Source organism: Gallinula chloropus, assembly GCF_964237585.1.
Source record: "Gallinula chloropus genome assembly, chromosome: 22".
NCBI lineage: Eukaryota > Metazoa > Chordata > Aves > Gruiformes > Rallidae > Gallinula > Gallinula chloropus.
Window position 1 is genome coordinate 1,080,265 of NC_140107.1, and position 26,024 is coordinate 1,106,288.

The 26,024-nt window shown below is 50.0% G+C and overlaps 2 protein-coding genes across 2 annotated transcripts; one reads left to right on the forward strand and one right to left on the reverse strand.

Annotated features, from left to right (window-relative positions):
• Window positions 1-327: 327 nt before the first annotated feature.
• On the forward strand, window positions 328-2,722 carry LOC311199966 (olfactory receptor 14A16-like; the record flags this gene model as incomplete). The annotated part of the gene is made up of 3 exons (XM_084274119.1): window positions 328-483; window positions 865-1,050; window positions 2,705-2,722. The coding sequence occupies 3 exons, from the start codon at window positions 328-330 to the stop codon at window positions 2,720-2,722; spliced, it is 360 nt and encodes a 119-aa protein (XP_084130245.1).
• A 3,270-nt stretch (window positions 2,723-5,992) lies between these two features.
• Window positions 5,993-24,406, reverse strand: LOC311199967 (olfactory receptor 14J1-like; the record flags this gene model as incomplete). The annotated part of the gene is made up of 3 exons (XM_084274120.1): window positions 5,993-6,867; window positions 16,444-16,528; window positions 24,341-24,406. The coding sequence occupies 3 exons, from the start codon at window positions 24,404-24,406 to the stop codon at window positions 5,993-5,995; spliced, it is 1,026 nt and encodes a 341-aa protein (XP_084130246.1).
• Window positions 24,407-26,024: the final 1,618 nt, after the last annotated feature.

Genomic DNA, 26,024 nt, shown 5'->3' on the forward strand with positions numbered 1-26,024 from the left:
TGCTGCCAGGCAGGACTGAGTTCTCCAGAACCACAGCTGACCCTCCTGCCAGCTGTGGCACGCTCAAGCCAGCACAAAGCAGAACCCCAAAAGGGACCTGACAAAAATCTTCCTGAATACACAGAGTCAATCTGAGGGTATTCCCTAAGACTTATAAGAGATTTTCCTCAAAGAAGAGTTCCCTAACTTCTCACCGTGCATTTTCCTCCTCTGACAGGTCTCCACACTTGATGGCAGCAGATGTCCAACAGCAGCTCCATCAGCCAGTTCCTCCTCCTGCCCTTTGCAGACACACGGGAGCTGCAGCTCCTGCACTTCTGGCTCTTCATGGGCATCTACCTGGCTGCTGTTCTGGGCAATGGCCTCATCATCATCACCATAGCCTGTGACCACCACCTCCACACCCCCATGTACTTCTTCCTCCTCAACCTCTCTCTTACTGACCTTGGCTGCATCTCCACCACTGTTCCTAAATCCATGGCCAATTCCTTGTGGGACACCAGGGCCATTTCCTACACAGGATGTGTGGCTCAACTCCTTTTCTTTGTGTTTTTGTTCTCCTCAGAGTTTTCCCTTCTCACTGTCATGGCCTATGACCGCTATGTTGCCATCTGCCACCCCCTGCACTACGGGACCCTCCTGGGCAGCAGAGCTTGTGTCCACATGGCAGCAGCTGCCTGGGCCAGTGGGTTTCTCTATTCCATTCTGCACACAGCCAATACATTTTCACTGCCCCTGTGCAAGGGCAATGCTGTTGACCAGTTCTTCTGTGAAATCCCCCAGATCCTCAAGCTCTCCTGCTCAGATGCCTACCTCAGGGAAACTGGACTCATTGTGGTTTCTGCCTGTTTAGGTTTTGGTTGTTTTGTGTTCATTGTGGTGTCCTATGTGCAGATCTTCAGGGCTGTGCTGAGGATCCCCTCGCAGCAGGGACGGCACAAAGCCTTTTCCACCTGCCTCCCTCACCTGGCTGTGGTCTCACTGTTTCTCAGCACAATCATATTTGCCTACCTGAAGCCACCCTCCCTCTCCTTCTCTTTTTTGGACCTCGTAGTGACATTTCTGTACTCAGTGTTTCCGCCAGCAGTGAACCCCCTCATCTACAGCATGAGGAACCAGGAGCTCAAGGATGCCATGTGGAAACTAAGCACTGTATGTTTTTAAGCAGCAATAAACTGTTCATCTCCTTCTGTGTATCACTGACCATGCATGTCACGTTAGTACCATTATGTATTTATAGGGGTTTTAGTAATTGGTTTGTTTTTTTCTTATTTCTAGTGTCTCTAAGCTATAACATGGTGCACATTCTTCTCTGTCCTAATGCAGTATCTCTGGTCTTGTGTGACACAAACACTGCGTAATGACCAGCTGTGCTCTTTGTGCATCACATCTGTCTGCAATCAGCCAAAATTTCTTTTTTCTTCCCTTTCAAATTATAAAAAAACACATCTTTTTTATAATTGTACTACTGTAATTTTTTATAATTGAGTTGTACCAATGGCAGGAGAAGAAATACTCACCTTCCCCTGTGCCTGCATTAGCATTAGTGTGTCTCTTTCATCTCCCTTGTCAGTCAGGTGTTTCCACCTCTCCTCATGCAGTGGCCATGCCTAAGGACATCTTTTCAGCAAACTAGATGGACGTTTGCACTTCACTTTACTCATTGGTTTCCATATCTGCTTGCTCTTGGTCATTGAGATGCCTTTCAACTCTCTGGTTTCTGCTTTCAGCTTCAGAGGGTTAGAAAATGTCCCATCCCTCAGCAGTCTAATGAACTGTTCTGTCAGCAGGTCAGTGTGTTGATCAGTGACCTTTCTATGTATCTGATTCAAACTGCTCTGGGAGAGAATCTCCTCTGAAAGCTGACCCCCTTCACACGCTGAAGGCTTCACACGCTCAGGCAGCTGAGGAGAGAGATTTCATGGGTATTAAACTGTGTCATGTTTAACTGCTGTTTGTTGTCAGAGAAATCTGTCTGTGCCTGTGAGCACAGATGATGGGAGGAAAACTGTTGGGAGTCCCAGGAGGCTGGTGAGGGACCTGCTGGGCTTGGGGAAGAGCAAGGTTCTCCGTGCAAGGCTGGATATCAAGAGACTGCTTTTCCTGCCTGTCCAGATCTCCTTAGGAAACCTCTGGACCAGCCCCCATTGCAGCATGCTGCTGAACTGTCTTCCATGATCTGAGATATGACAGAAACATTTTGTCCTGTGAAAAAATCCTCCATTGTGAAACTCCTTTGAAATTTTCATCTCTCAAATAAAACCTCTCTAATTAGTTATAGAAGTCTCAATTTTTTTTAAAGGAAATTACGTGGAGAGACATGTTTGTAAGGGCTTTCTGTTAATGATCCTCATGGTGCATTTTCTTCTGAGTCCAAAGACCTCAAGATACCAAGAGGAGAGTGAAGATGCCCCTCAAGAAGTCAAAGTCAGGAGTAATGCCCGAAGTACCTTGGAGCATTAACAGGCCCTGTCATTGTAGAGACTGACACGACACACCATTCAGTGATCAGTGTGTTTTAATGTGCTCCAGCAGCTTTATTGCAACTACACAGATTCTTTATAGTATTAACAAAACAACACATAAGAACACTATAGGCCAAAGGGTCATTTTACACTTTTTTCATTGGTCATCTTTTTCCACCTTGTTGGCTCCAGTCTGCACCTGGTCCTGACTATCACCCTGTTCCGTGAGCTTGTTGCAGAGTGCATTCTTCATCTAAGGGAATGCAGGAATGTTGTCAAGGTCAGTTTCTTCGGTCATCAGGACCGGGTTGCTAGCTGATATTCTGCTGCCTCCCCTGACAATTCCCCCTTTTTCTATTTGTGTTACAAAACCTGCTTTAGAAATTTCTGCAGGGCCCTTTGCAGAAAGCTCAGTAAACGTGGCAGTAAGAGTAAGACAACTACTACAATCACCAAAACCAACAATCTGGTTTCGACCATTGACAATATACATCCTGAAATTCCCCACTCATTAAACAAGGTGTCCAGTCCAAAGAATCTGTTTTCTTTCTGTACCTTTTGTGTTTGATCTATTAATTTCTGAATGCTCACGTGAATCGACAGACAGACTCCTGCAGCACATGCCATCAAAATCCTGACATCCATGCCCATGAGCCACTAACAAAAAGTCAATTCCTGTATCTTTGCTGTTGCATTTGTTTGCTTTGCCAACCAACAGGCTACATTATTTAATTGAGTCAAACCCTTTGCAGCAGCAGCTCCTGGAAGAAACAAGCTGGCAGCAATTATCTCCCCTCTTCAGGTAATACCGGCTTCACATCTCTTGAAGGTACCCATTGTGGTCCACGATCTGTAGAGACACAAGCATAACCCCTTCCCCAGGTCAAAGGGTCATGGGGACCAGGCCATTGGCCTGTGACTGGGTCTTTTATTTGGACCCTAATTCCTTTTTGCAGGGTCGATTTAGAAAAAATAGAAGTGAAGAAAAATGGGAGGAACATCAGAATCATCTCTGCAAGATAAAGCAGATGAAGCAGAAATGCCAAGTGCTGACCCACAGCCCCTGGGCAGGGAGATCCTGACCCTCACCTGTGTCTCAGGACTCTTCCATTGGATGTGGGGAGTGTGACTCAGGGAAAAGACAGGGGTGTGACACATGGTGGCTTCACTTGTGGTGGGTGCAAGGAGGCAACAATGCTCCATTGCTCTGAGGACAATGTGTCTCCTCTGTGGCCTCTGTGGCAGGGCCATCAGCCATAGCCAAGGGGGCAAAGACCTCATTTCTATCAGGCAGTTTTAGATTGGCCAGCACCCTTGACCATCTGCACCACAGCCCATGCAACACTGACTCAAGCCTGTGCCTATTTCCTTGCAAACTGCAGACCCCAACCCCCTTTCCCAATTCGTTCTCACCCCATGATGACATCCTAGACCCTTTTAACTTTCTGTTCCCACAAACACAAAGCCAGGGATTCATCCACACTTCCTCCCAGTGACTTTTTACAACACAGCACTACACTCAGAATGACTTTTCTTTATTTTCAGATCAACTCTGACCTTAAAAGCAGCAGTTTTGGTGGATTTAATTCCTTATGTTCTTTCCACATAGCACAACGAGGGCTTCCCTCAGCCTCCCCTTCCCCAGGCTAAAGAAGCCTGGATCTCGGCCTCTATACACAAGACCCCTAACTGTCTCTTGGCAGACTTTCTCTGCCCATGTTATAGTTCATTTCCCTTCCTCCAGACCAGGGATCTCCCCATTGGGACTGACTGCTCCATAGGTGGCCCCACCAGTGCTGAGTTCAGATAGACAAGAAGGGCTTTTTTCTGCATGGCCACTCTACAACCAGTGCAGCTCAATGTGTTCATGGCCAGATTCCTGTTCAGCACCTCTGACTGCTATGGCAGCCCCTGGAATGCCCAAAATCTCCTCCTTGGTCCAGTTCTCCACCCATCATGTCTGAGCTGCTTTGATGTGCAGGTGTTGTGCTGGAACCTTTTGTCATGGTATCGCCCAATCCGAAAGCCAAGCACCACAAAGCCACTCTCTCTCTCTAAGAGGGGGTGGGGGGCAGGGTTGAGAGGGAAGGGGAAACCAAATAACCCCCAAACCTCACGGGTTGGGATAAGGACAATTTACTGGGACACCAGAGAGAGAGAAGCAACAACAACAGGACTTTGCAGAAAAATATACAACACTGGTGCTGCACAATGCAGTTTCTCATCAAACTGCACAGCTCAGGCTGTACAGCTCAGAGCTGTCCTGAACCTGGACAGACCCTAAAACTGAGCACCCTGCAAGGAAATGGGGCTGCTACTGGGCTACCTGCAGAGGTTTTAGGCCACAGACATCTTTCATTGCTCCTACCTGCTGTTTGACATTTAGCAAGGTCATATGTAGTCACTGGAAGAGACGGAGAATGACATCAGGCACTGTTAGGATGATTCCGTGGCCTATTACAACCCTGAGCCCCAAGGTTACTGGGCCTGCTAGTGTGCTACCTTGGGAGGTTTCAGGCCAGGAAAATTACTGGGTCCTTGCAACTTTTCTTTGGGGGCGATTGCTGGATGTTTAGAAGTTTCAAAACTAGAAGCTGGTAGACCTGAAAACTCATGTCTTGCACTGTTATGACTGTTCCATTGTCTATAAAAGCCCTGAGCACCAACATTACTGGGGTGTCTTTTGGGCTACCTGGAGAGGTTTCTGGCCAAGAAGATCTTTATTCCCTTGTACCTTTCGATTGGCAGCTATTGCTAGACATTTAGCATTTCTGAATGTGGATGCTGTTGGAGCCAGAAAATGACATCAGGCTCACTACTGGGGTTGCTAGTTGGCTACCTGGGGAGGTTTCAGGCCAGGAACTTATTTCATTCCTTAGAGCTTCTGTTAAGGATCAATTGCTGTTTGTTTAGCCTTTGGAAAGTGTATACTGGTAGAACTCAAAAGTGACATAGTTTTCTAAGGAAAGCTTTGCGCCCCAAGGTTACTGGGGCTGCTAGTGAGATACCTGGGCAGGTTTCAGGCCAGGAAAACCTTTCATTTCTCCTACTTTTTGTTCAGGAGCTATAGCTCGATGTTTAGCTCCTAAACTAAACTGGTTTTGAAGGTGGGTGGTAGTAAAGTCAGAAAAAGACGTCAGGCAATTTTTGGACTGATGTTACCATCAGTACCAAAGCTGGAAAAGACCAAGTAGTCAAGAGATTCAAGTAATCAAGTGGATCAGCCGAAGAAGACTGAAAATTTTCCAGTGCTCTGTCATACTCACAGTGAAGAAAAGAATAAATGTGGCCCTTTGCAGGCAGACATGATGCAATTAGAGCACAACTCATCATTATGCGTTGTCTGGGTCACAAAAGAAGCAGAGATGCTAAATTTGGAATGGAATGAATGTGCATCATGTTACTATAGTTTAGACAAAACAGAATGAAATGCAAACACACAACTAAAATTACTACTAAATCAGAGGGTTCCTAGCATGTGCTACATAACCACTAATATGCAGAAGAAATGAGCAGTTTATTGCTGCTTAGAAACAGCCAGTCATCAGTTTCCACAGGGCATCCTTGAGCTCTTGGTTCCGCATGCTGTAGATGAGGGGGTTCACTGCTGGTGGAAACACTGAATAAAGAAATACTACTAACAGGTCCAGAAACAGGGAGGAGATGGAGGGGGGCTTCAGGTTGGAAAACCCAGCAGTGCTGACAAACAGGGAGACCACGGCCAGGTGAGGGAGGCAGGTGGAAAAGGCTTTGTGCCGTCCCTGCTGTGAGGGGATCCTCAGCACAGCCGTGAAGATCTGTACATAGGACACCACAATGAACACAAAACACCCAAAACCTAAAGAGGCACTGAGCACAAGGAAGCCAGTTTCCCTGAGGTAGGTATCAGAGCAGGAGAGCTTGAGGATCTGGGGGATTTCACAGAAGAACTGGTCAACAGCATTGCCATGGCACAGGGGCAGTGAAAATGTACTGGCCACATGTAGCAAAGCATTGAGAAACCCACCACCCCAGGCAGCTGCTGCCATGTGGACACAAGCTCTGCTGCCCAGGAGGGTCCCGTAGTGCAGGGGGTGGCAGATGGCAACGTAGCGGTCATAGGCCATGACAGTGAGAATATAGTACTCTGTTGTCATAAAAAATACAAAGAAAAAGAGTTGAGCCACACATCCTGTGTAGGAAATGGCCCTGATGTTCCACAAGGAACTGGACATGGATTTGGGAACAGTGGTGGAGATGTAGCCAAGGTCAGTAAGAGAGAGGTTGAGGAGGAAGAAGTACATGGGGGTGTGGAGGTGGTGGTCACAGGCTATGGTGATGACGATGAGGCTGTTGCCTAAGAGAGCAGCCACGTAGATGCCCAGGAAGAGGCAGAAGTGCAGGAGCTGCAGCTCCCGTGTATCTGCAAAGGTCAGGAGGAGGAACTGGCTGATGGAGCTGCTGTTGGACATCTGCTGACATTAAGTGTGGAGTCCTGTCCAAGGAAGAAAAGGCACAGTGAGAAAATAGGGAACTCTACTTTGAGGAAGCCTATTACAGTTATTAGGATACACCCTCAGATTGACTCTCTATTCAGGAAGACTTTTGTCAGGTCCCTTTTGGGAGGTCTAATTTGTGCTGGCTTGAGCGTGGCACTGCTGGGAGGAGGGTCAGCTGTGGCTCTCGAGAACTCCGTCCTGCCTGGCAGCAGTCAGTAAATAGAAGGATGGTGTGATCTCAGACTAAATGCCCTGTGGATTGGAATGAGCTTTTCAGCACTGTCACTCCAGTTTCAGCCGAGGACAGAACAGATCTTTGGAGCTTTGGTTTTCTCCTCACTGTACCTGAGGAGTGACATTGCTGCTGCAGTGCCAGTGAAACCTTCCCCTGAGTGCAGAGTGGGGAGAGCTGCTCTGTCCATCAGTCCTGGTCTCAGCTGCCCTGTGCTTGGTAGTCTGTGATCAGAACCTGATGTTCCTTGTAGTAGATTAGGGTCTGCACTGTGTGGGATGTCAGGGAGGTACCAAATCCCCACTTCCATGGAATTTTTTGGAGCAGCTCCTTCTCCCTCGCTTTCCAATGTCTCTGCTGCCTGGAGATGACCCTGGAGCTGCTTCTCTTTGCCACTGTCACCTCCCGCTCTGTGCTCACAGACCTCATTCAAACTGCTTTTTGTTTAGATCTTCTCTGCAGACCCCTCCTGGCATCATGGCACTGCCCCAGGGAACCTCTGTGTGTGCAGGGCTCAGGCAAATATATGACATCTTAATGATAATCGAGTTTCCATTGCATATTCCTGTGGGGAAAAATCCCCAAGAAATCCCCACAGCCCACAGGAGACAAAAAGTCAAAGCAAAGACTCTACCTACAGGAAAATGTTTCCTTAGTGTTGTTCCTCAAATTCCCTTTGGAATTTCTCAGGGATCAGCTGGAGCTGGGAGCAAAGCTGACCCAGGCAGCATTGTCTTACTGCAGAAGGACCTTATGCTGCTCTTCCCTTGGTCAATCCTTCAAACCACAGATCCTGTCTCTATCACTGTGGAAAGCCCATGAGTCAGGCTGAGTGCTGACCCTGGCACCAGCAGACTACCTACCCCAGCACACAGCCCACAGGGTGCAGGGACCCTGCTCAGGAGGACAGCCCTGGACACCCCTGGCTGCAATCACTGCCTCACACCTCTGCACCTCTGCCCAGGAGAAGACAGCTGTCCTGCCCTGTCCCTCTGATGGGGCAGAAGGACATCCCTTCCAGGAAGCACTTTCTGGTCCTAGAGAGAACCTGTCCTCCTGACAGACCCCACACACTGCCCCATGTCCCAGCTTTAGGAGATCCCTCCAGGAACAGAACCTGCATTGCCCTGCACCCACAGACATACCAGGCAGAGTGCTGTGGAGATTTCTCCTCCAGTGAGCTCTCAGCGTCCATCAGCTCTCTCAGCCTCACAGGTTTCCCCTCGGTGCCTCCAGGCAGTGTCCCCAGCCCTGTGTGCTTGGCAGAGGAGCTGCTCCTGGCCAGAGCTGTCTCTTGTCAGGGCTGCTGGGTTGCAGTGAGCTCCCTCCATCCCAGGAGCCCAGCTCAGCAGGAGAAGACCACTTCTTATAGGTTCCCTTCTGGTGTTTCAGGCCTCATGGGAATCATTCTATGATCTCATCTCTGATGTTCCCTCCCTCAGCTAGGGAGAAATCCTTCTGTCCAGCAGTCATTTCTCCTAATCAAACCAGACGCTGGGCAGGACAATCACCTTTCTTTGTCTCCCCATGAGACAGAACACCCAGGCAGAGACAGGCAGGGGACCCTTTCCCCCTCTGAAAGGAAGGGAGTTAGGTGAGCATTTGGGCATTTCTCAGTGTTTCACAAGAAAAAAATCAGGAAAAACAAATCTATAAAGCTCTGCTCTGCAGTTGGGGGAAGTGGGAACCACAATCCAGAAATAATCATATAGATCAAAAAAGACAGACCTTCTGCTGCAAGGACAAACTGACAGCTGGAGAGCTCCCATCAGAGCCCCATACAGCCAGTGGCACCCTCAGACAGCAGGGAATGCACCTCACAAAAATTACCTTTCCAGTGTCCAATTGAACAGGAGAGTCAATCCTTGGGGCTCCAGTGAGAACGTTTTGCTCAGTGAGGAGTGCCCCAAGTTCTCACTGCCTTGTTCTCCTTGCAGAGGGCTCCATGCAAAGAGGCAGAGAATGTCCCATGGCAGCTTCATTCCCCACTTCCTCCTCCTGCCCTTGGCAGACACATGGAAGCTGCAGTGGGTTTCTCAGGGCTGTGCTGCACAGGGCCAGTACATGTTCCCTACCCCTCTGCAAGGGCAATGCTGGTGACCAGTTCTTCTCTGCAAACCCCTAGATCCTCAGCCTCACATGCTCAAATGCCTACCCCATAGAGAATGGTCTTCTTGTATTCAGTACCTGTTTAGTTTTGGGGTGTTTTATGGGCTACCTGGGGATGTTTAACACCAGGAACATCTTTTAGCCCACACACCCTTTTTGGGGGGATCTATTGTGGACAATTAGCAGTTTTGAAAATGGTCTCTGGTAGAGCCCAAAAATGACATCAGGCAATAGTGGGACTGTTCCCATGGCAAGGGGAGCCCTGAGTCCCAAGGTCAATGGTCTTGCTTGTAGTCTACATGGGGAGGTGTCATTCTTTTTGCTAGGAATGTACTAAGCCTTAAGGTTACTTGTGCTGCTAGTGGGTTACCTGGGGAGCTTTAAGGCCAAGAACCTCTTTAGGCCCTCACAACTTTTTGGGGGGAGCTATTAGTAGACGTTTAGCAGTTTTGAAGGTGGATGCTGGTAGAGCTGCAATTAGATGCCAGTCAATTTTAGGACCATTCCCGGTGCTCAGAATGCCCTGAGACCAAAGGTAACCTGGTCTGCTAGTGGGCTACCCTGAGAGCTTTCAGGCCAACAACATCTTTCAGTCTTTCCACAGTTTGTTTGGAACTACTGCTGGATGTTTATCACTTTCAAAGTTGTATGGGGGTATAACCTAAAAATGACATCAGGCACTGGTAGGACTGGAAAGGAAAGCCCCGATCCCCAAGGTTATTGGTACTGCTACTGGGCTACTGGGGAGGTTTTAGGTCAGGAATATCTTTCATCCTTCCACCTTTTGTTTGGGAGATATTGCTGTACGTTTTGGAGTTTTGAAGTTGGAGACTGGTAGAGCACAAAAATGATGCTAGGCACTGTTAGGACCATTCCTGTGGCTAGGAATGCCCTGATCCCAAGGTTTCAAGGGCTGATAGTGGGCTACCTATGGATGCTTCTGTCCAGCATCTTCTTTAAGCTCTTGCACATTTCTTTAGGGAGTAATTATTGGACATTTATCAGTTTTGAAGTTGGACGCTGGTAGAGCCCAAAAATGATGTCAGGCACTCTTAGGACCATCCCCTTGCATTGAAATCCTTGAGCCCCAGGGCTATTTGGGCTGGTAGTGGGCTACCTGCTTAAATTTCCAGTCAGCCCTTGCATCTTTTGTTTGGGGGATATTGCTGGATGTTTAGAATGTTCAAAGGTGGATGCTGGTAAAGCCAGAAAATGACATCGGGCAATTTTAGGACTGTTCCTTTGGCCAGGACAGTTCTGAGTCCCAAGGTTACTGGGTCTTCTTCTCCACTGCCTCATGAGGTTTCCGGCCAGGAACATTTTTCACAGCTTTTCTTTGTGTGCCATTACTCTACGTTTCACATGTATGAAGTTGGATGCTGATAGAGTCCAAAAATGCTGTCAGATACTTTTAGGACAGAGCCTTGGCAAGGAAAGATCTGAGCCCCAGTGTTACTGGGGCTGTTTGTGTTCTTCTTGGAGAGGTTTCAGGCCAGGAACATTTTTCTGCCCTCACATCTTTTGTTTGGGTTATATTGCTGGACATTCAGCAGTTTCGAAGTTGGACACTGTTAAATCTGGAAAATTGTCAGGCAGAAATACGTTCATTCCCATGGCTATGAAAGCCCTGACCCCCAAGTTAATGTGGCTTTCACTGGGATACCTGGATAGGTTTTAGGCTACAGATATTTCTCATTGCTCTCCCCTTTTGTTTGGGATGTAGTGCTGTACCTATAGCAAGTTAAAAGGTGATCGCCGGTAGAGCCAGAAAATTACATCAAGCATGGTTTGGGTAATTTCATTGTATATGACAGCCCTGAGCCCCAAGGTTACTGGGCCTGCTAGTGGGCTGCCTTGGGAGGTTTCAGGCCAGGAAGATTACTAGCCCCCTGCAACTTTTGTTTGGGAGCTATTGCTGGACTTTTAGAAATTTCAAACCTGGGAGCAAATCCCTGACCCCAAGGTGCCTAGGGCTGCTAGCTGGCTGCCTGGGGAGGTTTCATTGCAAGGAACATTTTTCATCTCTCTCACTTTTTGTTTGGGAGCTATTGCTGGATGTTTAGCAGTTTAGAATTTGGACACTGGTAGAGTCTGAAAATTACAACAGCCCTTCTTAGGACTGTGGGACACGCTGGAACTTGGAGGCCATAAACCATGGGGAAACTAAACAAAGGTGGCAACATTGAGATAAACAAAGTTCCAGACCCCCTGCCAGGACAGGCACCAGAAGAGGCCTGTCCTCAAGCTAAGGTATGCCTGCTGTCTGGGGAGGCCTCAGGAGTTGCTTGCTCAGGATAAGTTGGGGTTTGACAGTAGACCGCTGACCAACCAGATGTAGCCCGTGAGCAGTGTATGTCCAAAGGACCAATGTGTTTCAAGCACACTGTCTTCTGAGCATATTGAAAGGAATGATTTTATACAATAGATGGACTTGTGCTTGCATCAAGCTGTGTCCCGTCTCTCCAACACGGCACCTTTCAGCCTGGCCGCCACCCTTGACCATCTGCAGGACAGCCCATCCCACACTGCCCCATGCCTGTGCTTGTTTCCCTGAAGGCTGCAGGCAACCAACCCCTTTTCGATCTCACTGTCACCCCATGATATCCCTGCCTGTACTGCTGTCTCTCCCTTTTCACCAGCTGTTCCCATAAACACAAAGCCACCAGCTCATCTACACTTCCTCTTAGTGACTTCTTGCACCACAGCACTGCCCTCAGAATAATATTTCTTTATCCTCACTCTGACCTTCAAAACTGCAGTTTCAGAGGTCTTCCTTTCTTATGTTCTTACCCTGTAGCACAAGGAGGGCTTCCCTCAGTCTCTCCTTCCCCAGGATAAAGAAGTCTGGGTCTCTCAGCCTCTCCACACAAGACCCCTAACTTTATCTTGGCAGACTTTCTCTGTCCACATGAGTTTTCTTCACTCTTCTACCAGACCAGGTACCCCACATTGGGACTGACTGCTCCAGAGGTGGCTTCACCAGTGCTGAGTCCACATAAACAATAAGGGCTCTTGTCTGTGTGGCCACGCTCCTCCCAGTGCAGACCAATGTGCTCATGGGCAGCACCTCTGACTGCTATGGCATCCCCTGCAATGCCCAAATTCTTCTCCTTGTGGACAGTTCTCCACCCATCATGTCTGAGATGCCCTGATGAACGGGTGTTGTGCTGGGACCTTTTGTCATGGTTTCGTCCCAAGCACCATCCACTCACTCTCTCTAAGAGTGTATGTAGGGGGATAGGAGTCAGCATGAAGGAAGGGAAAAGGCAAAGAACCCCCCCCCCCAAACCTCATGGGTTGGGATAAGGTCAGTTTACTGGGACAGCAGACAGAAAGAAACAACAATAGGAATTTTTAGCAAAATATATGAAGCTGGTGGTGCACAATGCAGTGTCTCACTGAACTGCACAGCTCAGGCTGTAGAGCTCAGAGCTGTCCCGAAACCAGATCATCCCAAAAACTGCGTTTGATTGACCTCAATGCTCCTCCCCGTCCAACCCCCCTTTATGCTGAGTGTGATGAAACTGCTAGGTAATACCCACTGTGGCCAGTTTGGGTCTCCTGTCCTGGCTGTGTCCCCTCCCAGCTCCCTCGGTACCCCCCGAGTTCTCGTTAGCAGGGCAGCATGAACAACCAAAAAGTCCTTAACTGCTTGGAAACGACTCTAAACCTTCCCTGTGTTACCAGCACTCCTCTCATCCCAACTCCCAAACATGGCATTTCACTGGCTTATAGAAAGAAAATCAACTCTCTCCTGGATGAAACCAGGCCACCTTTATAGACAACAAGTGCAAGACAATGGTGGGCTCACTCCTGTAGTCACACAGTATGGATAATCCCACTCATCACTAATGGTCAGCTGGGCCTGTTCTGTCCCCTTCCAGGTGCTTGTGCACTCCCAGGTGATTCATTTCTGGAGCAGAATTAGACAAAAGCCCTTGATGCTGTGCAAGTCCTGCTCAGCAAGGAACAAACACATTTAGCTAGACTTGTTTGCTTACAAATCCAACCCACAGAACTATGGGGGCTGCCAACATGAAAATTAATTCTACTCCAGCCAAAATAAGGTCAGGAGGTGAAGATCTCCTCTGGTTGGAGGTTTGTTTGAAATGAGGCTTCTTTCTGTTTCTTTCTGTTTTCTTCTTGCAGTCCCTTGCAAGCTGGTTTCCTTCTCGGCTGGGGGACACCATTCAATCCACACCCCCTCCCCCTGCTGCACTGTGGGGTCCCACCAACAGTAGACAGTACGTCATGAACTTCTCCAATGTGAGCCCTTTCCCACAGGGCTTCAGCTCATCCCCAGCTGCTCCACTGTGGGTCACTGCTATGGTGGGCAGTAGTAAATATCAATGTCTCTCAGTCCCAGTCCTCCACGGGGTCACCAGCCTCACCCCAACAAACCTGTTCCTAACCGAATCTCTCCCTCATTCATCTCTGTGTCTCTGTTTCTCTCCATGGGCTGCAAGTGCTGGGAGGAGACTGATCCGATGTGGGTCACACCATCTCCTGTGTGTCTCCCCCTGCTCCAGCGTGGGGCCTCTCCATGGGCTGCAGGTGGGTTCTGGGCCTTTTCCATGGGCTCTGGGGGTACACCCATTCCAACATGGTTTTCTGCAGGGACTGCAGGGGCATCTTTCTCTCCAGCACCAGGGGTGCCTCCTCCCCCCCATCCCTGGCCTTGGTGTCTGCACAGCTTATTACACCTTCTCACTCCCTTCTCTGGGGGCAAAATGCAGCTGCTTGTGTTTTTTCTCTCCTAAATGTGATTCCCAGAGGCGCTGTGACCAGCGCTGATGGGCTCAGCCCTCGTCAACAGCAACTCTGGCCTTGAATCAGCAGATGTTTACTCTTCAGGGCCAGCGGGGAGCTTCTAACTGCTCCTTACAGCAGCTGTTGTCTGCAGCCCCCAGGTCCTCTAACAGCACTCAGCTACGCGGAACTGTGACAATAATTGAGCTGATGAAAATGTTCTTGTAAATTTTTTATAGATGACAGGAGAAAGAAAAATTTGTGCACCTTTCAAGGGAGACATGATGGAAAGAGAGCACAGCTCATCCTTACAAAGTGTCTGGGTCACACAAGAACAGGAGATACAGCAGTAAGAATGAGATGAACATTGACCATGTTAATATAGCTTAGACAAACTAGAAGGAAAAAACATCCAACAATTAAAAACCCTACTAAGTACAGACTGGTCCCAACATGAGTCACATTGCCAGAGATATACAGAAATACTTGAGCAGTTTGGTGCTGCTTAGAAACATCCAGTCATCAGTTTCCACAGGGCATCCTTGAGCTCCTGGTTCCGCATGCCGTAGATGAGGGGGTTCACTGCTGGTGGAAAAGTGCAGTAAAGGAAGGCTGCTACCAGGTCCAAAACAGGGAGGAGATGGAGGAGGGCTTAAGGTGGGCAAACAAACCAGTGCTGAAAAACAGGGAGACCACGGCCAGGTGAGGGAGGCAGGTGGAAAAGGCTTTGTGCCGTCCCTGCTGCGAGGGGATCCTCAGCACAGCCCTGAAGATCTGCACATAGGACACCACAATGAACACAAAACACCCAAAAGCTAAACAGACACCAACCACGATGAGTCCAGTTTCCCTGAGGTAGGCATCTGAGCAGGAGAGCTTGAGGATCTGGGGGATTTCACAGAAGAACTGGTCAACAACATTGCCATGGCAGAGGGGCACTGAAAATGTATTGGCTGTGTGCAGCACAGCATTGAGAAACCCACTGGCCCAGGCAGCTGCTGCCATGTGGACACAAGCTCTGCTGCCCAGGAGGGTCCCGTAGTGCAGGGGGTGGCAGATGGCAACGTAGCGGTCATAGGCCATGACAGTGAGAACAGAGGCCTCTGTGGTGATCAAAAATACAAAGAAATAGAGTTGCACCACACATCCAGTTGTTGAGGTAGAGAGCTCAGGCGAGGGAGACTCGGCATTGGAGCCTTCTGAAAGCGACAACCCCCGAGCATTAGTCCTCGAGGGCAAATAAAAGAACGTAAGAAGAAAAGGAGAGACCCCGCGACGCAGCCGCTGGCAGCCATTGCCTCCCGTTGAGACTGCACGTCGGCGTGACTCATCGGGGGCGGAGCTTAGCGCGGCAGCGGCAATCGCACTCCATACAAGAGGGGTCTCTGGGAGCGCCAGCGACCCGGAGCGCGGCGAACAGGACGGGCAAACAGGGCGTGGCGCGTCAGAAGGGCGTGGCGCGTCAGTTTGCGCGGCAGTTCGCGCAGGCAGGGCAAGCAGGCAGCGTGAGCTTCCCCTCCTAGCTCAGAGGGGTAATTGAGCGCACCAGCGCAGAGTACAGAGGTGCCTAGGGTTCCCGGTTTCTTCTGTGTCCATACATTTGGACCATGGTGTCTACCAGGCGGAGACCTTCCCTCTCTAAATCTGGGGCAACCCCAATGGGGGACGTGCCTAGGGACGCCTCGGTCCAGGTCACTGGCTGCAGGGAATGTCTGAGTCTCTTGCTGCCAGGGGAAAGAGGCAAGGGCCTCACCTGTGTGAGGTGTGAGCAGGTGGATGACCTCCTCTGCTTAGTTGCCAATCTAGGGGAAGAGCTCGAAAGGCTGAAAGCCACCCGGGAAAAGGAGCGGGAAGAGCTCGAAAGGCTGAAAGCCACCCGGGAAAGGGAGCGGGAAGAGCTCGAAAGGCTGAAAGCCACCCGGGAAAAGGAGCGGGAAGAGCTCGAAAGGCTGAAAGCCACCCGGGAAAAGGAGCGGGAAGAGCTCGAAAGGCTGACAGCCATTCGGGAAAAGGAGCGGGAAGAGCTCGAAAGGCTGACAGCCATTCGGGAAAAGGAGCGGGAAGAGCTCGAAAGGCTGAAAGCCACCCGGGAAAGGGAGCGGGAAGAGCTCGAAAGGCTGAAAGCCACCCGGGAAAGGGAGCGGCAAGAGCTCGAAAGGCTGAAAGCCACCCGGGAAAAGGAGCGGGAAGAGCTCGAAAGGCTGACAGCCATTCGGGAATGCGAGATGGAGATTGATTGGTGGTGTAGCTCCCTGGCATCCAAGAGGGAAGAGTGCCAGGTAGATTCCACACTACTGAAGGCGGTCCCCCTGCCCAGCCCTAGTCAGGTAAATGGGAGTGACCCAAACCCTGTGGAGGTCTGGAAGGCAGTCCCTACTCGCTGCCATAGGCACTCCCCCCGCCTACCTACCCCGCTCCCCCAGGTCCCCATATGCAATAGGTTTGGAGCCCTGGAAGTTGAAGAGGAGGTATGTGAGGAGATGAATACAGTCCCTCTACCTCAGAGGAAGCGAAAGCCCAGAGCGAGGCGAATATCTGCACGCCTTGTGACTGCCTCAGCAAAGCAAGAAGAAAGAAGGGTAGTTGTGGTTGGGGATTCCCTCCTCAGTGGGACGGAGGGCCCCATATGTAGACCAGACCCTACACGTAGGGAGGTGTGCTGCCTTCCTGGAGCCAGGGTCAGGGATATTACCAGAAGGCTCCCAGGGCTGGTGAGTCACTCTGATTATTACCCACTGTTGATAGTTCAAGCAGGCAGGGATGCAATCACAAAGTGTAGCCTGCGCACTATCAAGAGTGAATTTCGTGACCTAGGGCGCTTTGTTGGGGGGACGGGTGCCCAAATAATATTTTCTTCTATCCCCACTTGTGGGAGGTGGGGTTCAGAGTGGGTCAGGAGAACACATGAATTGAATCAGTGGTTGAAAGGCTGGTGCCTGCACAAGAAGTTTGGGTTTTTTGACCAGGGGATGGTGTACTCTGCTCCGGACATGAGTACTGCTAATGGGGCTCGCCTGTCCCATAGAGGAAAGCGGATCCTAGCTCAGGAGATGGCAGGGCTCATTGATAGGGCTTTAAACTAGTTAGGAAGGGGGAAGGGGATATTACAAAGGCCGCTGGGGTAAGGCAGGTGCTTTGGGAGTCACAGCACGAGTTGATGGAGGAAATAGATAAATGCCAACAACACAATGGCAGACTTGGGGATGTTGCTCCACATGAGAGTAGGGATAACTCTGTGGATTACCCCGTGAACTCCTCAGTGGAGCCGCTTTTGTCCATCCCCTATCGAAAAACTCACTGTGAGCTATTGGGGATATCTGCATCTGCTGCCCCACTAAAATGCCTATATACAAACGCACGTAGCATGGGGAACAAACAAGAAGAATTGGAGATCTTTGTGCGGTCACAGGGCCACGATCTCATTGCAATCACTGAGACGTGGTGGGACAGCCTGGATGACTGGCATGCTACCATGGATGGCTACGTGCTTTTTAGGAAAGATAGGCTAGGGAGACGAGGTGGAGGAGTTGCTCTTTATGTTAGAGAGCACCTAGAGTGTATTGACCTCCAGCTGGGTAGGGACGAACCACTTGTCGAGAGCTTGTGGGTAAGAATTAAAAGGCAGGCCAGTATGTGTGATGTAGTCGTGGGCGTGTACTACAGGCCCCCTGATCAAGAGGAGTGGGTTGACAGTGCATTTTTCAAGCAATTGGAAGTAGCTTCAAGATCGCAGGCGCTGGTCATTATGGGGGATTTCAATTACCCAGATATTTGCTGGGCAAGCAATACGGCCAGTCGTATGCAGTCCAGGCAATTTCTGCAGCATATGGAAGACAACTTCCTGATACAGATGGTGCAGGAACCTACGAGGAGAGTGCGGGTGCTGGACCTTGTTTTCACTAACAAGGATGGGCTCGTTAGGGAGGTGAAGGTCGGGGGCAGCTTAGGACAAAGTGACCATGAAATGATCGAGTTCAAGATCCTGAGTGGAAGAGGCAAGCCAAAAAGTAGGACAGCTACCCTGAATTTTGGAAGAGCTAACTTTGATCTCCTCCGAAATCAAATAGGGGCTATCCCTTGGGCTGCTCTGTTTGAAGGAATGGGAGCCTGCGAGAGCTGGCTAACATTCAAACAGCACTTCTTCCAAGCACAGTATAGGTGCATCCCTTTGAGTAAGAAATCGGGAAGGAGAGGTAGAAGACCTGCGTGGATAAGCAGGGAGCTTTTAAGTAAACTCAAAGGGAAGCAGAAGACCTATAAACTGTGGAAACAGGGTCTGGGATCATGGGATGAATATAAGGATGTTGCCAGGGCCTGCAGGGATGCAACTAGGAGGGCTAAAGCCCGCTTAGAAATTAAGCTGGCAAGGGACATAAAAGATAATAAAAAGAGTTTTTTCAGGTATGTGAATAGTAAAAGGATAACCAGGGATAATGTAGGTCCCTTGTTAAATGAGGCGGGTATCTTGGTAACGGGAGATGATGAGAAGGTGGAGATACTGAATGCCTTCTTTGCCTCGGTCTTTACTCCGAAGGCTTCTCGGGACCCACAGATACCAGACGAAAGTAGCAGTGGTTGGGGAATGAACGGCTCACCTCTAGTTGAGGTAGGGGTAGTCCAGGAGCGACTCAAAGGATTGGATGCACACAAATCCATGGGTCCAGATGGGATACACCCACGTGTGCTGAGAGAACTGGCAGAGGTGATTGCAGAGCCACTCTCTATCATCTTCAATAGGTCCTGGACTACAGGAGAAGTGCCTGAAGATTGGAGAATAGCCAATGTGACTCCAGTCTTTAAAAAAGGCAAGAAGGAGGATCCCAGTAACTACAGGCCAGTCAGCCTCACTTCTGTCCCTGGAAAGGTGATGGAACAGTTTGTTTTGGATGCCATCTCCAAACAACTGGAAGAGAAGAAGGTTATGAGGAGTAGTCAGCATGGATTCACCAAGGGGAAATCGTGCTCGACCAATCTCATAGCCTTCTATGATGTCATCACCAACTGGGTGGACGGAGGGAGAGCAGTGGATGTCGTCTACCTTGACTTTAGCAAAGCTTTCGACACTGTCTCCCACGACATCCTGATAGAGAAGCTGAGGGAACAAGGGTTAGATGAGTGGACAGTGAGGTGGGTCGAGAACTGGCTGTCGGACCGGGCTCAGAGGGTTGTGATCAGTGGAGTAGAATCTGAATGGAGGCCTGTGACTAGCGGTGTTCCCCAGGGCTCGGTGTTGGGTCCAGTCCTGTTTAATATCTTCATTGACGATCTTGATGAGGGTATAGCATCCACCCTCAGCAAGTACGCCGATGATACAAAGCTGGGAGGATTGGCTGACACGCAGGAACACTGCGCTGCCATCCAGCGAGACCTTGACAGGCTGGAGAGCTGGGCTGGGAGAAACCAGATGAGGTTCAACAAGAGCAAGTGTAAAGTCTTGCACCTGGGGAGGAACAACCGACTGTATCAGTACAGGCTGGGGGATGACCTGCTGGAAAGGAGCTCTGTGGAGAAGGACCTGGGGGTCCTGGTTGATGACAGGTTGGCTATGAGCCAGCAGTGCGCACTGGTGGCGAAGAGAGCCAATGGGGTCCTGGGATGCATCAGGAAGAGTATGTCCAGCAGGTCGAAGGAAGTGATCCTCCCCCTCTACTCTGCGTTGGTCAGGCCCCACCTGGAGTACTGTGTCCAGTTCTGGGCTCCATGGTATAAAAAAGACAGGGATCTCCTGGAGAGAGTCCAGAGAAGGGCCACGAAGATGATTAAGGGCCTGGAACATCTCCCATATGAGGAAAGGCTGAGTAAGCTGGGTCTGTTCAGCCTGGAGAAAAGAAGGCTTAGGGGAGACCTAATTAGTGTTTATAAATATCTTAGACTTGGGACGCAGGGGGATTTGGCCAGCCCCTTTTCAGTGGTCTGTGGGGACAGGACTAGGGGCAATGGCTGTAAGCTGGAGCATAGGAAGTTCCGCACCAACATGCGGAAGAACTTTTTCACAGTGAGGGTGACGGAGCAGTGGAATAGGCTGCCCAGGGAGGTGGTTGAGTCTCCTTCTCTGGAGATATTCAAGTCTCGTCTGGATGCCTATCTGTGTAATATGAGATAGGGAGCCTGCTTTGGCAGGGGGGTTGGACCCGATGATCTCTTGAGGTCCCTTCCAACCCCTAAGATTCTGTGAAATGGCCCTGATGTTCCACAGGGAATTGGCCATGGCTTTGGGAACAGTGGTGGAGATGTAGCCAAGGTCAGTAACCGAGAGGTTGAGGAGGAAGAAGTACATGGGGGTGTGGAGGTGGTGGTCACAGGCTATGGTGATGATGATGAGGCCATTGCCCAGGAGAGCAGCCAGGTAGATGCTCATGAAGAGCCAGAAGTGCAGGAGCTGCAGCTCCCGTGTGTCTGCAAAGGGCAGGAGGAGGAACTGGCTGATGGAGCTGTTGTTGGACATCTGCTGTTGTGAAGTGTGGAGACCTGTCCAAAGAGGAAAAGGCAGTGAGTTGTTAGGGTACTATTCTTTGAAGAAAACCTATTTCAATGTAAATTGGGTGAGGGATTCAGGAGGACTTTTGTCAGGTCCCTTTTGGGAAGTGTGCTTTGTGCTGGCTGGAGCATGTCACTGCTGGGAGGAGGGTCAGCTGGAGGTCCCAAGTCTGGAAGGAGTGAGACAGAGAGAAATTCACTCAGGGGCTTCTCCTCACTGGGGGTCAGGCTGCCAAGGACAAGTCTAGGCATAAACCCTGTAGTTTGGATGCAGAGTCTGTGATGGGTGTCAGAAACAGGGGTTGTTTTTGGAAAGGGTCAGCAGCATGGGGATGTCAGGGAAATAAAAATCCCCACTCTCCTGACCTTTCTGGGAGCAGCTTTTGCTGTTTCTGCTTCCGGGAGCTGTCCCTGCAGCTGCTTCTCTTTGCCACTGTCACCTCCTACTCTGTGCTCACAGACCTCATCCAACCTGCCCTGCGCTCAGCTCTGTTCTGCAGACCCCTCCTGGCATCAGGGCACTGCCCCAGGGAACCTCTCTGTGTGCAGGGCTCAGGCAAATATATGACATCTTAATGATAATCAAGTTTTCATTGCATATTCCTGTGGGGAGAAATCCCCAAGACATCCCCACAGCCCACAGGAGAGGAAAAGTCAAAGCAAAGTCTCTGCCTACAGGAAAATGATTCCTTGATGTTGTTCTTCAAATTCCCTTTGGAATTTCTCAAGGACTAGTTGGAGCTGGGAGCAAAGCTGAACCAGGCAGCACTGTCTTACTCCAGAAGGACCTTACACTGCTTTTCCGTGGGTCACACTTTCAACCCACAGGTCCTTCTGTATCCCTGTGGAAAGCCCACCAGGCAGGTTGAGTGCTGACCCTGGTAGGAGCAGAGAACCTACACCAGCACACAGCCCGCAGGGTGCAGGGACCCTGCTCAAAAGGACATCCCTGGGCATCCCTGAGTGCACACGCTGCTTCACACCTCTGCAGCCATGCCCAGGAGAAGACAGCTGTCCTGCCCTGTCCCTCTGATGGGGCAGAAGGGCATCCCTTCCAGGCAGCACTTTCTGGTCCTAGAGAGAACCTGTCCTCCTGACAGACCCCACACACTGCCCCATGTCCCAGCTTTAGGAGATCCCTCCAGGAACAGAACCTGCATTTCCCTGCACCCACAGACATACCAGGGAGAGTGCTGTGGAGATTTCTCCTCCAGTGAGCTCTCAGCATCCATCAGCTCTCTCAGCCTCACAGGTTTCCCCTCGCTGCCTACAGGCAGTGTCCCTGGCCAGAGCTGTCTCTTGTCAGAGCTGCTGGGTTGCAGTGAGCTCCCTCCACCCCAGGAGCCCAGCCCAGCTCACAGCAGACCAGCAGGCGAATACGTCACATACTCCATTCCCCAGAGTCTCCTGTGAGGTGTCCCTGGAGCTCCAAAGAAACTATTTGGTAAGACACTAAGTCTTTACTGCCTTTCCCTCCTCCCACCAGCCCCGCTTTTATGCTGAGTATGATGTAATTGATATGGAATACCCTTTGGCCAGTTTGGGTCACCTGTCCTGGCTGTGTCCCCTTCCTTCTCCTTAGGAGGGAAATAGGAACAACTGAAAAGTTCTTGATTGCTTGGCAACAACCAGAAACATCAGGGTGTTATCAGCACTGCTCTCATCCCAACTCCCAAACACAACATTCCACCCACTATTAGAAAAGAAATTAACTCCATCCCAGCCGTAAACAGGACACTGACATAATTTCCCTGTCAAAGGTGCTTGCTGTGGAGGGGTGGTCATGGCAAGGTGCAGCACTCTGTTACTGTTGGGTTTGTAAGGTACTCTCTGTGCTATCACTGGGTGTGAGTGCAATTGGGGATGTTATTGTTCCACATTTATGGTGCTTTTTCCAGTTAACTGTCCTTACCCCAACCCACAGAGGCTCTGTCTGTTTCTCCTCTGGGAGTGAGCAAGCAGCATGTGGTGCTCAGCCATTGTTTGGGGCTGAAGCACCACAGTTTCCAAGGCACAAGCAGTGAGCTTCTCTAAGAGAAAGTTCTGGAAAACTGTGTCCAAGGCCTTGCTAAAGTCAAGGTAGACAAAATCCAGAGCCCTTTCCTTGTCCAAGAAGCAGGTCACCCTGTCATAGAGAGACATTCAGTGGGTCAAACAGGACCTGCCCTTAAGCTGACTGGGCCTGATCACTTGGGGGCTCTTCATGAACTGGATAATGCTACTCAGGATGATCTGCTGCATCAGCTTCTCTGGGACTGAAGTCAAAGTATGAGGCCTCTAATTTCACTGATCATCCTTCTGTCCCTTCTTATATAGGGGGTTAAGTTGACTGATTTCCAGACTGCTGGTACCTATCCAGTCAGCCAGAACTGATGGAAAGTGGCTTGGTGAACCCCCCTTGCCAGCTCTTTCAGCACCCTTGGCTGCATCCCATTCAGCCCCACAGATCTGTGCATATCTCTGTGGTGCATCAGTAACCATCTCCTCCTGGATTGAGAGGGGCTCATTCTGCTCCCTGTCCCTGTCTCCTAGCTCAGGGAATTGGATTATCTCTGTACAACTGCTCCTATTACTAAAGACAGTGGCAAAGATTTCATTAAGCACCTCAGCCTTGTCCTCATCTTTCAAAAATGTTTCCTCCTGAATCTGGTCTTTCTTTTATTTAAATGGAGGCCAGATGAATTTCTAGCTGGGCTTTGGGCCAACAATAAGGAGAAACTTTCATCCTGCTGTTCTTTAGCATCTCAGCTGCTTGTACATTGCTTTTGCCAACCAGCCAACATGGCCTCCAATTACCTGTTCTAATGAGTCCCTGGGGAGGCTCAGCCAGCAATGGCTCTCAGAGGGACTCATTAATGCTTCTGGGTACTTTGGCTTCTGCTTTTGACATGGAGGTTTATGTGTAATTTCCTCTCAGTACCTGAGCTTCAAGGACTCACCACCAAATGCACCCCAGGGCTCATTATAATAAAAAGCAAGCCCTAACGAGCTATGTCTCTTCATGTAATTATCTTCAAGTTTCAAGAGATGTACAGATCATTGAAGCTGTTTCAAAGGGAGCTCAGAGTAAAATTAATTTCTTTTTAAGGGTGTAGGTTATTATATTCACTGTAGAGGAGAGGTGACAACCTCTGACTGAGATTGATCCAGGGTGCCTCCTAAAGATGTCTGGACTGTTCAGAAAAATGGACCCTTGAGGTCTGGCACAGTGGGGACAACCTTGCTGCACACATCCACACACGCACCATGACCCTCACCAGCCAACTGGGACTTGCATCCCTCATCCTTACATCAGGTCTCTCTGCTGCACTCCACAGTGGGGCATTACAGCCCCTCTGTACCAGCTCCCCTGCTTTCCTTAGAGAACTGGCTGCACACAGGCAGCACACAGGGAGTTATTTTCCCACCAACAGAAGAAATCTGACAAGAGTCACCATTAAATTCAACACTCCTCACTCTATGCCAAGTGCAATCTGCCAGCAATGAGATTCACCTTCCACAAAGCTTAACCATGTGAGAAATGTTCTAGTGAGGAAGGAGACTGTGAAATCACTGCAACTCCAGAGCTGGCTAAAGACAGAATGAGTCAGACAACTGCCAGAAAGGCAAGGGTTTAACTCCCTGAAACTCAGAGCAGCAGCTGGATGGTTGGGAGGTGTCTGAATGGTCCAAGGGGAAGGGAAATCTAGAGAGCAACCACAAGTGCTGCTGTGCAGATTCACTGCTAAGTGGTGATTTCAGACATGGTCATAGAATGTCTTCCAGTTGCCTGGAGATGGCATCTAGAACAAGCTGTTTCATCACCTTTCCAGGACAGAGGTGAGACTAACCGGCCTGTAGCTACTTAGATCCTCCTTCTTGCCCTCCTTGAAGACCAGACTGACATTGGTTATCATCCAGTCTTCAGGTATCTCTCCTGTTCTCCAAGACCTGTCAAAGATGACAGAGAGCAGCTCAGCAGCCACCTCAAGTTGTCATCTACACACTCAAGGGGTCTCCTGGGTCTCTCGCAGCTTGCTGTGTGGTGTTCCCAGCAGATGTCTGGGTGGTTAAAGGCCCCCATCAGGATGAGTGACTGTGATGCCTCCTACAGCTGAAGAAGGACAGCCTCATCAGTAGTCTCTCTTTGATCAGGTGGCCTGTAGTAGACCCCTATCACCATCTGTTCTTTAATAGTCCTATTCCTAATTCTGACCCACAGGCTCTCAACATGTTCCAGACAACTTCTCAGAGGGAGCTCCCCACAGTGTATCCACTTTGTAACATAGAGGGAAAGTCCCCCACCCTTCCTACCTAGCCTGTCATAGAATCATAGGGGTTGGAAGGGACCACAAGAGATCATCTGGTCCAAGCCCCTGCCAAAGTGGGTTCCCCAGCTCATATTGCACAGGTCGGCACCCAGACAGGTCTGGAATATCTCCAGAGAAGGAGACTCCACACCCCCTGGGCAGCCTGTCCCAGGGCTCTGTCGCCCTCGCCAGGAAGAAGTTCTTCCACATGTTGGTGCGGAACTCCCTGTGCTCCAACTTGCAGCCACTGCCCCATTCACAGACACTGAAAATGGGCTGGCCATTTCCCCCTGCATCCCATTCTTCAGATATTTATAAATATTAATAAGATTCCCCCCTCAGTCTTCTTTTCTCTAGGCTGAACAGCCCCAGCTCACTCAGAGTTTCCACATAGGGGAGATGCTCCAGGCCCTTACTCATCTTTGTAGCCTCCTCTGGACTCTCTCCAGGAGATCCCTGGCTTTTTTATACCAGGGAGCCCAGAACTGGACACAATACTCCAGGTGGGGCCTGACCAGGGCAGAGCAGAGGGGGAGGATCCCCTCCTGTGACCTGCTGGCCACACTCCTCCTGATGCACCCCAGGATCCTATCGTCTCTCTCAGACCCCGGGGCACACTGCTGGCTCATGGCCAACCTGTCATCAACCAAGACCCCCAGGTCCTTCTCCACAGAGCTCTTCTCCAGCTTCTGGTCATCTCCCAGCCTCTAGTGACTCATAGCCTTCCAGAAAGGCTATACCCTTCTCAGGGGTAGTCCAATAGTGGGAATCATCCCACCATGTTTTCATGATTGCAACTAGTTCATAAATTTCCAGCAACATCAGGGTTTCCAATTCCTCCTGCTTGTTACTATGCTGTGTGCCTTGGTGTAAAGACACTTCAGCAGAGCTTTCTGAGTCACCATCTTGTTTGAGAAGCCCTCCCTCAAACCGCTGGGAGGAATCTAAGGTTTTCCCTCACTGCTTCCTAGAGGGACATTAGAAGATTCCAGAAGGGGGGACAGCAATACTACCTCCTCTGAGGAGTCCCCAGAAGTTCCTATGGCACATTTTAGACGTAGTTCCCTACAATCTCATAGAATGAAAGTATCCCCAAGCCCTTCTCTATCTCACTGAATTCTACCCTCTTCATCCTTCAAATCTGGTATAAAGCTGGAGGCTACTTGCTCTACCCTACCAAGCCTCACTATATCCCCTCCCGCCTTCCTACCGAGGTTAAAGCCCT